The sequence below is a fragment of the Podarcis gaigeae genome (genome assembly GCF_964106915.1).
Source record: "Podarcis gaigeae genome assembly, chromosome: 10".
Taxonomy (NCBI): Eukaryota; Metazoa; Chordata; class Lepidosauria; order Squamata; family Lacertidae; genus Podarcis; species Podarcis gaigeae.
Genome location: NC_139686.1, coordinates 74,586,832 through 74,603,247, shown reverse-complemented (window position 1 = coordinate 74,603,247; position 16,416 = coordinate 74,586,832). Strand labels below are relative to the sequence as shown.

General features: G+C 43.9%; 1 protein-coding gene across 1 annotated transcript in view; it reads left to right on the top strand.

Moving 5' to 3' along the window:
- CAMK1D (calcium/calmodulin dependent protein kinase ID) overlaps window positions 1–16,416 on the top strand; it is a 243,534-nt gene that overhangs the window by 109,868 nt on the left and 117,250 nt on the right. The window contains exon 2 of the mRNA XM_083701646.1: window positions 9,786–9,917. Coding sequence (XP_083557772.1) covers window positions 9,786–9,917 — 132 coding nt within the window. The remainder of the gene's footprint in view (window positions 1–9,785; window positions 9,918–16,416) is intronic.

Below are 16,416 nucleotides of genomic sequence, written 5' to 3'. Positions count from 1 at the left end.
GCACACAACACTTGCGCCAGTTTTGCCCAGCAAGCTATCTCAGTACTGTACTGCCCTTAAGAGCACAATTGAGAGAAAGGCTCTCCGTGAAGCGCTTGTCTTCATTTGATTTCAGTGGAACTGAAGCAGGCCTCCCATACAGGATTGTGTCCACAGACATCTATTTTTAACACAAACTCCAGCTTTAATTAGTGTTCTGGAACATATTTTCAAATCACAGGAGACAAGGTAAAGTCACAAACTAATTTAGGGCCTGAAATTTCTGACTGCCTGTGACAAAAACAAGCACAACACTAATATGATACTGTAACTGGTAAGACAGCTACAAAAGGAGTTAGTTGTACATTTAAAAATAAATTACTACTAAATATATGTAAACAGCCTCTGGTTTGGTACTCTTACATGTGGGTTTGGAAGTTAGTGGGAAGGCACATGCTGTCTGTGTGTTCCGGTCCCTAGCGCTTCCAGTTTGAAAAGATCTTGGTTGCAGGGCTTGGACAGCTGCAGCCATGAGGAGTGGGCTACACAGTGGTATCTCATCGAGCATCCGGGATCCATTTCAGAGCCTGGGACGCTCGACAAAAAAGATGCTCGATAGAGCGTCACTCTGCGCGTGGAGCGGTTTTGCGCTTCTGCCCATGCGTGAGGCGGCAAACCCAGAAGTAACCCATTCTGGTACTTTCGGGTATGTTGTGGACGTCGGCCGAAATGGACAATTGAGGAGGCGCACATTCACGGAGGTATGACTGTCCGGCTAGAGGCACTTGTGGTTTGACTCATCACAAAGCAGTTTTCTGATGGTTTCTGATGACACTGTGGCTTCTGAAATATTCACAACCTCATTCTCTGAATACTGATCTTTATGTAGCCTAATAAGCATTATCCAAGCACATGAGGAGGGAGCTGTGTGTGTCTATGCTCAAGCCACTGGTTCCCAAACTGTGTGCCAGCAAGTGGGGCTGACATGTACCTTAAAGGATAAAGCCGCCCCCTCTTTTGCACCCTCCCCTCCATGCCCACCACAGCTACAAGGCTCTGTGTGAGTGTGCAGCATTGGTGCGCTCAGTCTTTCAATATGTAGGCAGTGACGACATTCTGAGGCAGCAAGGGTGCACTGGAATTCCCTCATTGATTCTGGACAACAGCTGACAGGCAGGTGTGAGGGAATCCCAGAACCATTGCAGCTTCCTAGAATCCCACAATCCCATCCCTTTGCCCTGACTGTCCAGGCAAGAAGGTGCGTGGGGTGATGGAGGGCAACTGCGAGGCTGCCTGAACTTGCAGAAAGAATGCCTGCCCAGTGTTTTAAGGGTTGATATGCAAAGGTGAGGTGTAAGTATCAGTATCACCTGTAAGTTTTTCATTTTTTCTTCCATCAACGCCAGTGGCCTGCATGACTCACCTGCACTGCGCCACCCAACTTCAGCTGTCCATGATTCATCCACGCACTGAATACACAACTAGCAAGACTTCTCTGAACTGCAATCTGAGAAAACATTTTAAAATGTCTAATATTTTTAATATTTCTGAAATAAGTAATTTTTAAAATAATTTAAGCCTAATTTGATGTACTCATATTTGTATAGAATACTCAATTTTTAATTTTTTTGAATATTTTTTTTGCTAGGTCTTTTTTCCTTACATGTCAGCATTTAATGTTCTACTGAATGTAAATTCTTTTTTTTATTATTCCCAATAGCCAATTTTCATAACTTCAAATTCAAAAATTCAAAAATTAAAACAAGTCTGCACTTTTGGAAAAAACCTCTATAATAACCAATATTATTTTAATTTTTAAGATGAACAACTTTGTTTCATTAATTTTTTCTATTACAGCTAAGGATTGTAGGAAAGTTGTACAAAATGGCTACCCTGTAGCCATTTCCCTCCCATGATGTTCAAAACACATAAAATTTTCGCTACAAGGAATAAAAACCCATAAATTTCATTCTTTGTTGAGAAAGAGCATGTCTTTGCAATAATTTTCAACATCAAAAACTTTTGGTTACATCATGCCCACATGCTGTAAATTCAGGTTTTCTAAACCTAGTTTTTCCACCCAAAAAACTAGGCTACAAGTGCATTTATTGAAAAAATTAGGCATTTATAAAATCTTTTGAGTGCTGGTGTATTTTTTTCTAAAATCCTCATCATTTTATTGAGCTCTGTGTAAAATTTGTAAGAGATCTGAGCATTGGTAATGGAGAAAATAAATAAAATGTACACAAGGGTATCTTGTCCTGAGGGTCTCAAGAGGGACAGACAACGGAGTCTTAACGGAATTTTGAAGTCTATAAAATTAAAACCGTTTGAGATAGAGGGGGGAAATTTAAGGGGATTTCTTTCAACCATAAGGGAAGGGTGTGCACCAAATTTCATCAACATTCGAGATGGAGGGTGGCATGACTTCGTTGAAATGACGTGGAATAACCCTGTCGCATTCTGGATTAGTTGTAGTTTCCGGGTCACCTTCAAAGGTAGCCCCACATAGAGAGCATTGCAGTAGTCCAAGCGGGAGATAACTAGAGCATGCACCCCTCTGGCCAGACAGTGTGTGGGCAGCGGGGGTCTCTTATTTGTGGAGTGCCAAATAATAAGGTTCCATTTCCAGGATTTTGTATACCTGGCATTTCAAGACGTTGGCTGGTGACTACTTGCTAATGAACATATCCAAGTTGCTTGGGCAGTGAGTGGGTGGAAACAGTTGGAATATATCTAGAAAAGATGAACAAATCCTGACTGAGGAAGCTTCCTGGGAAATCTGAAGGGATTATATGATGGAGGAATAAATTAAGTCTGCTTTATAGTCTATCACCATCTATCGGTGTGCTTGCCAATGCCCCCATGTTTAACTTTCATATTTTGTATGCAAGCAAGTTGGAATAATGCCTTATAGATAGCACATTCCCCTGGTCTTTCCACGTGCTAAACCAACCGTCATAAATGCTCACCACTCTGAATCCAGGGAATGGCTATAATAGGTTTATATCGGGAAGAAAAAGAAGTTCCAAGAAAATTGTTACTGGTGCTTGGAATCAGTGTGACTGTGGGATACTGTGCCTCTTGGCAGATCCAAACCAGAACAGTAAGTGCCCTTTTCCAGGGGTGGGTGGGAACAAGACAAACTCAGCAGGTGAAACTGGGGACAGACTTTTTAATATACCTTGTATAACATTGGGTTAGAATACCAAAATCCAGAAAAATTACCTTAGGGGCTGAATTTTGCCTAGGCATTGCCAGCTGGCTATCCTAAATTCATAAACTGGTTCACAAAAGTAAGGATGACAACTTTTTACTGGCCTTGGGTAGCCTAATTCTCAGAAATGCTATAGAAGAGCTTTTAAAAAAGCAGACATTTGCTATAAAGTGATGGGTTGAGCTCACTTGCCACAATGCTGTGAAATGTACAGGATTACAGTGCCTAAAAGGGCAATTACGTGGGAGATCCTGCATAAGCTGCCCCAAAGTGTTAAAAGTTTTCAAGGCAAAGGTGATTGCAACAATAGCATATGCAATCCCAATATGGGGGTCCTTTGTTAATCTAACCCAATTGGAGGTAATCCAAAACCAGCTGCTAAGAAGGTTGCTAAAATTACCCAGGTGTGTAGGCAATACTGCTATACGTCTCGAACTAAATGTTACATCTCTAGAAACCACATTATGGAAATGTATCCTCTGTTACTGGTTGGCATTATGGCATAAACTTCCAAATCTCCACTTGATACAGTGTCTCTGGAGAGACGACTTCCCTAGCCCTTGGGCAAAAATAATACATGGGAAACTTGTGTCCTTAGGACTATCTCCATCTGAACTACTAAAATTGGATTTAATTTCTGCCAAGAGAATTATAACTCACAAATTAGAGGAGATGGATTTACAATTTAATATTGCGACAGGTGGTGGCACCTGTTCGCCGATAAACCTTGGCTTAACACAACCAACGAAACTTCCGTCTTATTTAACTACCTTATCTGTGGTGATGCACAGGTACGCCTTTATAAAGGCTAGATTCAATGTTTTCCCATCAAATGTGTTGGGTAACAGACTCTCCAACGGACAGATCTCACTCCTCTGTGACTGTAAAAGTGGATCTACAGAATCATTATATCATATAATCTTCTGTTGTCCTATACATTCGGCTTCACGGTCCAAGTTTCTGGCCCCATATTTATCGAGAATAGCTGACAGACCTCAGGAAGCCCAAATAATATACTTATTAAACGACGAAGACTCAAGTAGATCCCTTGCAGTCGCTAGATACCTGATTAATGTCTTATTTCATAAGAGGAGAAATGGATCACTGTATGACTCTGACAGCTTAGCCAAACTTAAGAACCATCAATAACTGCCAGAACTAAGACACATATCCCCCAAAATCTGAGGGATTTGAATTTCGGTTGACATAGAGGGAGCTTATTGTGTATAGTTTACTTAATTGAAGTAAAATTGGTTTTATAGGGGTGTTTTAACTTGGAACTGTTTAAATTGTATTGTTTATGGATAAATTTTGATGTATTGTTTCTAGATATGGGCCAATGGCCGTAATAAACCAATCAATCAATCAATCAATCAATCAATCAAGGGGAAGCAGAGCAGAAGAGTGATTAATATACCGCAGTTCTAAATACAGTACTGTTAAACTATATACAGTGGTGCCCCGCAAGACGAACGCCTCGCAAGACGAAAAACCCGCTAGACGAAAGGGTTTTCCGTTTTGGAGGCGCTTCGCAAAACGAATTTCCCTATGGGCTTGCTTCGCAAGAAGAAAGCCCATAGGGAAATCTCTGGGGACCTCTTTTAAATGCTAGCGGTGGGGAGCAAAGCCTTTTCCCCCCCTCCGGCCTTCAGAAGAGGTCCAGGAAGGCCGGCGGGGGCCGAAAGGCTTTGCTCCCCACCACCAGCATTTTAAAAGCAGTCCGGGATAGCAGGGAAGCGCTTCCCGCTATCCCGGATGGCTTTTGAAGGCAGGCGGGGGGGAGCAAAGACTTTTGCCCCCCGCCAGCCTTCAGAAGAGGTCCAGGACCTCTTCTGAAGGCGGGCGGAGGGCAAAAGTCTTTGCTCCCCCCCTGCCTGCCTTCCCGGGAGAGCGGAGAAACGCAGTGCTGCGTTTCTCCGCTGTCCCGGACGGCTTTTGAAGGCAGGCGGGGGGAGCAAAGACTTTTGCCCTCCTTTTGTCCTGGACCTCTTCTTAAGGCTGGCGGGGGGCAAAAGTCTTTGTCCCCCCTGCCTGCCTTCCCGGGGGCTTTTAAATCGCCCCGGGACAGCGGAGAAGTCTCCGCTGTCCAGGGAAGGCAGGCGGGGGGAAGCAAAGACTTTCGCCCCCCGCCGGCCTTCAGAAGAGGTCGGGGGACAGACTGTCCCCGGACCTGGTCTGAAGGCGGTTTCCACAGGAACGCATTGATTGATTTTCAATGCATTCCTATGGGAAACCGTGCTTCGCAAGACGAAAAACTCGCAAGACGAAAAGACTTGAGGAACGAATTAATTTCGTCTTGCGAGGCACCACTGTACCAGAATCACAGCCATTCTGACTTTTGTGTGACAGGTGAAAGTGGCATTTCCAGACTAAGAAAGCTTTTTACATAGCTTACCCCTTAGAATTTTGCAAGTTTCTGTTTAATTGTCTTTTGCCCATTCAAAGTCATGCCATCAGCAGCTCGAAGAGACCTGGTTAGAAAAACCCCTTCCTATTTAAGGTGAGGGTAAAGTGAGTATTCTTGCTGCTGTTGTGGCATACATAAAAAAAGTTCTATCCTTCTTTGGCACCAATTGGCCGACCATGCCCAGGAGAAAGGCCTCTGCTTTCTTCAGGAAGGTATATTTAAATACCTTTTTCATTTCATTATAGATCATCTCCCAGAAAGCCTTAATCCTTGGGCATGTCCACCAAAGGTGAAAGAATGTACCTTCGGTCTCTTTACATTTCCAACATTTATTATCGGGCAAATTATAGATTTTTGCAAGCTTGACTGGTGTCACGTACCACCTGTATATCATTTTCATTATATTCTCTCTTAAGGCATTACATGCCGTGAACTTCACACCTGTGGTCCATAACTGTTCCCAGTCAGCTATCATAATGTTATGTCCAACATCTTGTGCCCATTTAATCAGCTGATTTCACCGTCTCATCCTGAGTGTTCCATTTCAACAGCAAGTTATACATTCTTGACAAATTCTTAGTTTTGGGATCTAACAATTCTGTTTCCAACTTTGATTTTTCCACCTGTGGGCTGGCTGGCTTTTATCTGCCCCGAGGCACAGGGCGGCCCCAGTCCACAGGTGACTCGCCTCTCCTGGCCTGGAGGCGAGCACTCCACCTGCGGGAACTTAGTTCCCTCCGCCTCTCTGCCCTGAGCCTCTGCAGCTCAGGAGAGGCTGGAGGGTTACCGGACCCAGAGGCAACCTCAGCCTCCCCTGACGGGGCTGAGAGTGGAGCCAGAGTGGATGCATCTGGTGTCTGCTCCTGAGGATCCGGCACAGGTGAGGACCCTTCAGGCTCGGCCCCAGCCCTGGCTCAGCTGGTCCTGGAGGCAGGGACTCCTGTTCAGGCTGGGATTCCTCAGGTTCAGCCTCTGAATCCGATTCCCAAGCCATCACACCTATGCACACTTAATCAGAAATCTCACTGAACTCAGTAGGACTTTTTGCTAAGTTAAACTGTGTATAGGCTACAGTCCTAAGCCCCCTTGCTAGAGACTTTGTCCCACTGAACTTAGCTTACTTCTGAAGAAACATCCTTGACTGACAGAAAAGGTGGAAAATGCTGCTGGTTATTTTATTTGTACAATCTTACTGATATGCAGTTACAATGTATGTGATGTGTTGTGACGTATTCCCGATACTAGAAACAAATAATCTGAACTACAGTTCCTGCTGGTGTGAATGGAAGAGTTATTTACTTAATCGCCACTCTTCTTATTTTCTTCCTTGATTCAGTCAGGCACTCGCTCACTGGGTGATTCATTCAAGCCAACACTTCCAAGGAAGCAATTGTGAAAGTGCAGCCTTTGATTGTGTCACTAACTCTGCTAACTCAGAAGGGGGAAGCTCTGTCAAGAAAGGAGAATCCCTTAGAAACTGTCACACACACAAATAGGTTTTAAGAAAAGGGTGTAAAAAAGTTGTTTGCTAAATAACGAGATAGAGAAAAAACATAAAGTTGGTGTGGGGATTTTTAGTTAAAAAAAGGCTTCAGTGGAATATATCACTTTCACACAAATAACTTCCGTATTTTTCGCTCTATAAGACGCACTTTTTCCCTCCTAAAAAGTAAGGGGAAATGTGTTTGCGTCTTATGGAGTGAATGCAGGTGGGAGGCTCTGCTCAGCGCTCCCTTTAAAGAGCCGTGTGGAACGTGTGTGTGGTTCTTGGGGGCTTTTCCCTGAGGAGGGAGAAGGGCTGCCCTAGCTGCACGCAGCCTCTCCTTAGCCGTGCACGCACAGGGGAGGGGGAGCCTCTCCCGGGCAGGGGGATCCCTCTTGCTGTCCTGGCTTCTGGGATTCAGAATATTTTTTTTTCTTGTTTTCCTCTTCCCAAAACTAGGTGCATCTTATGGTCTGGTGTGTCTTATAGAGCAAAAAATACGGTAATTAATGACAATTAATGGTAATAAAAGTGTATTAATGGCAATGATTTTAATCAGTTTGTGCAACTGCAGGTTGAATTGTGCACCTGAGAGTCATGGACTCTGATAGGAGTCATGTAAGAGTAAGAGAAACTGTTGTTAAGTGAAAAGACAGACATTTCTTTACTTTCAGGCTATCGTGTGTGGTTCAAATCACTGATGCTGGGCCTGAGCCAGGACAACAGGCACTGTGCTATAGTCCAGGAGTGCCAAAAAGTCCCAGACAGTGATATGCCTTATATAAGGTGGTTTGGCAGTGTTCACTAGCATTGTAAATGTGCTGTAGTGCGGAACAAGACTTGAATAAATTCCCATGTAAAGGTGTGCTAACTGTCTCTCTCACGCTCTGCTTGTGCACCTAAGTGTTAATCAGAAGAAAATGGGAATATGTGAGGTTCTAGAATACACTTCTGAATGACACACTGCACCAAATGTAATATACTGTAAATTTGCTGCAGAATGTCATGTTTGGGTTCTGCTTCATGGCTGCAATTTAGGAACACTTATTTGTGAGTAAGCCCCACTGAATTTCCAAGTAAAAATGGAACAGGGGTAAAACTGCACATGCAGCAAAGTGTTGGGAGAGGATAATTTCAAGTGGAACAGCAGGATCAGTGGGGTGGGGGCTGAAGCCTTCCTTCTCCACTGCTTTCCACTCTGCAATCCATATTGGGAAACCCAGCCAGATGGGTGGGGTATGAATGAATGAATGAAATTTTATCTAGACCATGTGGGCTTATTTCTGGTTTTGAGTCCAATGGGGAGAAAAGGGGCCGGGGGGGGGATGGTTGCAGCAGATGCATAAAGTGTTTGCCATCTCCCCCCCCCACCTACCATGCATCAACCACTATGTTATGTAGTTTCATCCTGGCTCACATTGAGTTCATTTGGACTTCTGTATACACTGTTAAGGCTCCCTGATAGATATATTTATTTTACCCTCGCTCTGTAGCTCGAAAATGCTCCTAGAGCAACTTTCAAATAATCAGACTGTTATAGATGTATGACACATAAGGGATTGAGAGAGAGGAAGGGATAGACTACAAGGCTTTCCATGCTGCTGGTCACTTTGATTAATATTCCCTCTGAATACCAGTTGTTGGCTCTCATGAGCAGAAGACTGTTACTGCTCTCATGCTCTGCATGTTGCCTTCCAGTGGATATTGCCTGGTCGCTGTGGGAACAGAACGCTCCTTGGTCTGATCCACACAGCCTCTTCTTGACAGACTCCTGTAATAACCAGCTGGAATGGAAAGAGTTCAAGGAGAGGAGGAGCCAAAGCTTCCTGGCCTGTCACCTGCAGTCAAGGCTCTGCACTCCCACCTTTCCCACTGCTATAGCCTGGTAGAATGGCTGCCTCTACTGTAGGTGAGGCAGGAACCTGGTGAATGGAGCTAAAATGTGCTTAACCTTTTTTGATTTTGTTCTTCATAAATGAAAACTTAAGCATCACTTCTGAGGGAAGTGAAAACTACAGTTAGAAGCTAAGGCTATTGTACTCAAATTGGCAGTGGTCTGAGTTTGTCCATATTCTTTTCCTGAGTGGTGTCCTGTGGTCTCCTTTGGGCAGGGGGTCTCCTGAGTTTGAGATTTTGCAGTATTGCATGAAGGACCCTTGATCCTGTAGGCAGAGTTGCACAGCCACATTCGTCCCCAGCCATATTCCATTTGCAGTCACAACAGATTCATAGAATGCCTTGTATGGGAGACCAGTGTGTGTACTGCACTGGTGCAACATGAAAACTCATATTGCTCCACTGCTTTGAGAGCCTTTGTACAGTGGTACCTCAGGTTACAGACGCTTCAGGTTACAGACTCCGCTAACCCAGAAATATTACCTCGGGTTAAGAACTTTGCTTCAGGATGAGTAGTGTGGTGGCGCCGGCATGAAAGCAGCAGGAGGCCCCATTAGCTAAAGCGGTGTCTCAGGTTAAGAACAGTTTCAGGTTAAGAACGGACCTCCGGAACGAATTAAGTACATAACCAGAGTTACCACTGTATTTACTCCCATCCATTTAAAGAAAAGGAAAAAGGCATAAAGAAAAAAGGGTATGAAAGTTGTTGTTTTTTAAATAGTAATTGCCATTTATTTCCATTGCGATATAGTACCTCCCAAGAGAAAACAAATCTGAAATGCATATTTTATTTTATTTTTCAGTGGTGCATTTTCTGAAGTAGTTTTGGCTGAAAACAGGGCTACTGGAAAACTATTTGCAGTCAAGTGCATCCCAAAGAAAGCCCTGAAAGGGAAGGAAAGCAGCATTGAGAATGAAATTGCAGTCCTGAGAAAGTAAGTATGAAACGTATTCTTCCATTACGGTTGCCAGAAGAGACATCTGGGATTGTCCTCTGGGCCACTTTATTGGGATCAAGATGGGGCAGCATGCCAGGATTCAGTTCAGATTTGCAATTGATTCAGAATAAACTGAGCTGTTTTCCAACTTATTAATTTTTTTGGAAAATAGCTTGTTTTGCTGAGCCCAGTTTAAGGTCAAAGTGGGTCACCATGGCTTGTCCACCACTAGTTCAGATCATGTAATTTGCAGTTTTCCAACAATGCCTAAATAAAACCCAGCCAGATGGGCAGGGTATAAATAATAAAATTATTATTGTTGTTGTTTTTATTATGTGAAGCCATGGCATAAAGGTAAAGGTAAAGGGACCCCTGACCATTAGGTGCAGTTGTGACTGACTTTGGGGTTGCAGTGCTCATCTTGCTTTATTGGCCGAGGGAGCCAGCGTACAGCTTCCGGGTTATGTGGCCAGCATGACTAAGCCGCTTATGGCGAACAGGAGCAGCGCACGAAAACGCCGTTTACCTTCCCGCTGGAGCGGTACCTATTTATCTACTTGCACTTTGATGTGCTTTCGAACTGCTAGGTTGGCAGGAGCAGGGACCGAGCAACGGGAGCTCACCCCGTCGTGGGAATTCAAACTGCGACCTTCTGATTCACAAGCCCTAGGCTCTGTGGTTTAAGCCACAGCACCACCCGCATCCCGTGACACATGTGTGTGTAAAAGCCACCATTGTGAATTACCAAATGTATTTAGTTTCTTTTTTGCACTCACAGCAAGATTATGTCTTAGCCTGCTTGAACAATAAATATACATTTTGGAATATAATATAAAGGATCATATGTGCCTAATAATGAATAATGCCAACACCTGTGCAAAGTGCCACAATGGTGAAGCTCCACTGAAATGTAGGGTTTTTTGTCATGTTCTTAAGGGCCCTTTGGCCAATGGCTGTAAAGATCTTCAGCTTTATAACAATTTCTTGAACTTCTTTTCCCAAAGTGTGACTCGGTAGAGGAGTACATAGAGATGTGATAGAGGAGCAGGCCACCATCCTCCATCACCTCCTCAGACTAGCCCTCTCCTAAAATTAGTTGTTGAGTGCACCAGCATTTATTGCTGCCCTATTATTTCCTTTTCCCCCACACTCCTTCTGCAATGTTTTCCTACAGCTAAGAGCTAGACATACAGGTGCCAGGCCTGTCTGCATAGCAGAAGCACTTTTCAACATGTGTTGCTAAATTTGTACACATAGGTATGTAGGTATCTTCCTGCTTTCGTAGGATTGCACATTGCCTACAATGTTCAGCTACACTGACAGGCTGAGCATTGCACTAAATGCCTCATTTCTAAATAAAAACTCTTTAACTTCTGCCTGGGCAATGTGAATGATTAGATTTTTATTATTCTAGGAGTATGTGACTGCATACAGTGCTGAATGCTGGCAGGCATTTGTAACATACATTTCACTGAGCCTCGAGTCTCTAATTTCAGATCAGAATCTGTGCTATTGTAATTTAAGTAGGTCAGTTACTTAAATGGAAAATATGAGATGCTATGCCCTACAATGGAGATGGGGAGAAAAACTTTGAAGCAGCCTCACTGTATCTAAGGCTGTGTCTTTCGCAGCACACATGCATGCTCTGGTTGCGTGCTCATCTGTGAGCAAGAGCGCTACATAATTTGCAGTGTAGCTTGAGTCAGTGGTAAGATGTTGAGTGTGCCGCCGCTCCATGTGTTCTGTGCTACAGATATGTGCTGGTGCAGTCAGAGCATCAGTCGATAAGGGGGATTTCCCAGGATGGCGTTCTCTAAGGGCTTGTCCACACCTACCTTTCGCACTCTGCTTTCTAGGAAGAGGTCTGGGCTTTCAAGCGCTCTTTTTTCTGCCCTGGAGGTTTCCTCGTGAAAACCTGCTCTTTAAAGCTGAAGTGCAACAGATGGCAGTTGGGGTTTCCATTTGCTCTGATTCTGGGAATGTGATGGTAGATCTAGGCTATTGTCTTTTTGTATTGTTTTCCAGTTGTTTTCTTTGGTGTTTTTAATTTGCATGCATTAATTTGTTGTAAGATGCCTTGGCTCAATATATTGGATCCACAAGGTATTTCTGTTATTAATTTTAAGTCTTTGTGAATTTTAAATTCTTAATAGAGTTGGACAGCCCCCGCCCTGTATCACTTTTCTGAATCTTATTACACCATAAATAATCCAGTTTCACCTGTTTCCACAGAGAAACTGAAGTGAATCTGTCGAAATTAAAAGGGACATTCATCAGATAAAGTAATAGAAAGCTGCTTCAGGCTCTTTTAGTCCAATATGAAACTAGACAGGAGTAATAAATAAACCATGTTTAAGACAACATGATACTTAATATTGTGGAGACCTGAGAAGTGTGTATGCAAATACTAAACGCTCAAATAGGAAGGAAGCAGCTGCCTATCCGTCTGCCTGTCAGTCACGAGGCTTTGTGCAACGCCTTGCTATACTGATCTTTTCTCCTATTAACTTAACAATGAATTTACTTCCCAATGAATTTACTTCCCAACATTTACTTCCCAACTTAATGTGGGTTACTGAAAATATAAATAAATTATTGTAATGTGTATGTGTTTATTTAAATATTATCACAAGCAAGATCCAAGGGTTCAAATCCATACTTCTATTTATTTTGGGAGAGGGATGGTGTGTACCTGATAATATCAGGCTGATATCCAAACCTTGACATTTCAAATAATAATAATAATAATAATAATTTAATATTTTTTTATTTATACCCCACCCATCTGGCTGGGTTTCTGGGCGGCTTTCAACAGAACATTAAAATCAAATCAAATAAGAATCCCCATGCATAATAACTGGGCACGGGTAGGGCTTCTTCGTGTGACTGGGAGCCCTACATTTTCAGTGGTCCTTATCACAGTGAACCCTGTGTGCCTGGGATGGAGAATCTGTGGCCTCCTGTTCCCTCAGCCCCAGCCCACTAGAGCCAATGCTCAGGGATGAGCTGGAGGGCCACAGGTTCCCTGCCCCAATTATATGCTTGCCTCCCTTGCCAAGAATGCACAAGCAAGCCCAGCAGACTCTGCCCACTCATAGACTCATAGAATCATAGAGTTGGAAGAGACCACAAGGGCCATCGAGTCCAAGCCCCTGCCAAGCAGGAAACACCATCAGAGCACTCCTGACATATGGTTGTCAAGCCTCTGCTTAAAGACCTCCAAAGAAGGAGACTCCACCACACTCCTTGGCAGCAAATTCCACGGTCGAACAGCTCTTACTGTCAGGAAGTTCTTCCTAATGTTTAGGTGGAATCTTCTTTCTTGTAGTTTGGAGCCATTGCTCCGTGTCCGCTTCTCTGGAGCAGCAGAAAACAACCTTTCTCCCTCCTCTATGTGACATCCTTTGATATATTTGAACATGGCTATCATATCACCCCTTAGCCTCCTCTTCTCCAGGCTAAACATGCCCAGCTCCCTTAGCCGTTCCTCATAAGGCATCGTTTCCAGGCCTTTGACCATTTTGGTTGCCCTCCTCTGGACACGTTCCAGTTTGTCAGTGTCCTTCTTGAACTGTGGTGCCCAGAACTGGACACAGTACTCCAGGTGAGGTCTGACCAGAGCAGAATACAGTGGCACTATTACTTCCCTTGATCTAGATGCTATACTCCTATTGATGCAGCCCAGAATTGCATTGGCTTTTTTAGCTGCCACGTCACACTGTTGACTCATGTCAAGTTTGTGGTCAACCAAGACTCCTAGATCCTTTTCACATGTACTGCTCTCAAGCCAGGTGTCACCCATCTTGTATTTGTGCCTCTCATTTTTTTTGCCCAAGTGCAATACTTTACATTTCTCCCTGTTAAAATTCATCTTGTTTGTTTTGGCCCAGCTCTTTAATCTGTCAAGGTCGTTTTGAAGTGTGATCCTGTCCTCTGGGGTGTTAGCCACCCCTCCCAGTTTGGTGTCCTCTGCAAATTTGATCAGGATGCCCTTGAGTCCATCATCCAAGTCGTTGATAAAGATGTTGAATAAGACCGGGCCCAAGACAGATCCCTGTGGCACCCCACTAGTCACTCTTCTCCAGGATGAAGAGGAACCATTGATGAGCACCCTTTGGGTTCGGTCAGTCAGCCAGTTACAAATCCACTTAGTAGGTGTGCCCACTTGCTTGTCCAGTCCTGTGGCTTAGGAAGGTAAAAGGTAAAGGTAAAGGACCCCTGGACGGTTAAGTCCACTCAAAGGCGACTATGGGGTTGTGGCGCTCATCTCGCTTTCAGGCCGAGGGAGCCGGCATTTGTCCACAGACAGCTTTCCATGTCATGTGGCCAGCATGACTAAACCGCTTCTGGCGCACAGAGGTCCGTGACAATTGCCAGAGCACACAGAAATGCTGTTTACCTTCCTGCCACAGCAGTATCTATTTATCTACTTGCACTGGCATGCTTTCAAACTGGTTGGCAGGAGCTGGGACAGAGCAGTGGGAGCTCACCCCATCGCAGGGATTCGAACTGCCAACCTTCTGATCAGCAAGCCCAAGAGGCTCAGTGGTTTAGACCACAGCGCCATCCGCTTAGGAAGCCATCATACAAATGACTGTGCCTGCCCTGCTCTTTGAAAAGGAAGCTTGGGGACATGTCAAGTATTGGGACGATGGTTTAGCTTCTGCCTAGCCATGTATTCTAGGGCTCTGCTGTGAATTCTGAATGGTGTAACCTGATCTGTGTTGGGGTGCTGTAGTGATTTTTGCAATAAAGCCTTTAATAATAATTGAGCTGAAAGTTTCAGTACAAGTGGGAGCCAAGACACAAGAAGTGATTGACAAAAACTCCTGGTTTTGCTGCTTCCCTGTGGCTGCAATGAGAGGAAGGTTGTCATGCACTTGATGGACCACAATACATCTTGGCTGGTCACAAATCGTTTTGTTTGGGTCAGCTGTGGACAAAGGAATCCTGAAACTGTTTACAGTCTATAATTATGCCATTTACAAGCACACTGATGATAAAACTCCTTGTCAAGAAACTCTGAGACTGTTGTATTGACTAATGGTTTACCTGGAAGCTTGCTAAAACCTGGCTGGATTTCAGAGCCTGCTCAGTCAATTGCATTCCAGGGATAGTTTTTGGCTTTCTATGAGTCTCAGATGCATGTGTAGACTCCTTCCTCTTAGTGGAGAGAAAGAATTGGAATGTACTGTGTATTTGAAACAAATAGAATCTTTCATTAGCTCTAGTTGCCTGAAAGACTTATATGGGTGTTTTGTGTATGGGTGGTAAGGTAAAGGACCCCTGACAGTTAAGTCCAGTCGTGAACCACTCTGGAGTTGCGGCGCTCATCTTGCTTTACTGGCCGAGGGAGCCGACATTTGTCTGCAGACAGTTTTCTCGGGTCATGTGGCCAGCATGACTAAGCCGCTTCTGATGAAACCAGAACAGCGCACGGAAATGCCGTTTACCTTCCTGCTGGAGCGATACCTATTTATCTGCATGCACTTTCGAACTACTAGGTTGGCAGGAACTGGGACCGAGCAACGCGAGCTCACCCCTTCGCGGGGATTCGAACCACCGACCTTCCAATTGACAAGCCCTAGGCTCAGTGGTTTAGACCACAGCACCACCTGCGTCCCTGTATGGGTGGTAGTGCACTGCATATCTATTTGCTTTGCATTGTGGAATGAAGTTCCCATATGCTTTATACAGTACACAGGATCATTAAATAGAAACAGGAAGCTGACCAAATCTCCTAGAATGCAAGGCTTTCCATTTCTTTTGCACTTAATCTGGACTTAATCTTCCAGGTGTCATTTACCTTTTCCTTTACATTAGCTAGGTAGTTTACTGACCAAGATTTGTGCATTCTATGAGTTTTGCATACCTTTCGAATTCTCTGATTAAATGTTATGTAGCATTCCAGATGTGTATGAACATCTCACAAGCTGTATGTTTCCATGACAACATCTACTGTATTCACCGAAGAGAGGTTCCTATCTATGCTTTTGTGAAGGGAAGGAGAGTCCCATTCATTTTATAAATAATTGGCAACTACTTTGTCAAACAAGAAGGATCACCATCTCTCTCTCTCTCTCTCTCTCTCGAAAAAGGGTTTACCCTGTTTCTTTGCCAGGCTGGTGTGGGAGTGTTTTTCCCTTAAGGGAAATGAGCAAAACAACTTCCATGGAATTTGTTTCTCAGAATGATGGTGAGTGAGGAAACATTGGTTGAATGTTTGACGTTGCCAAGTAACTTACTAGTGTTAGGGTGCAGCTGTCAGATTGAGGTTAGAGTTCCAAGTTATAAGAAGCTGACGTTGTGTTGTCGTTGCCTCCAGCTTCACTGTTGAACAAACTGCTTAAGTACTGATCTGTAACTGGATTGTTACAACGGTTGCAAATTTCACCTGGACAACAATGACTACAATTCAGCTGGAAGTTAAGCACTCTTAACCTTTTATTTCACTCTCATTTGAATTATGGTTGATGCCTATACAACTAATAATATT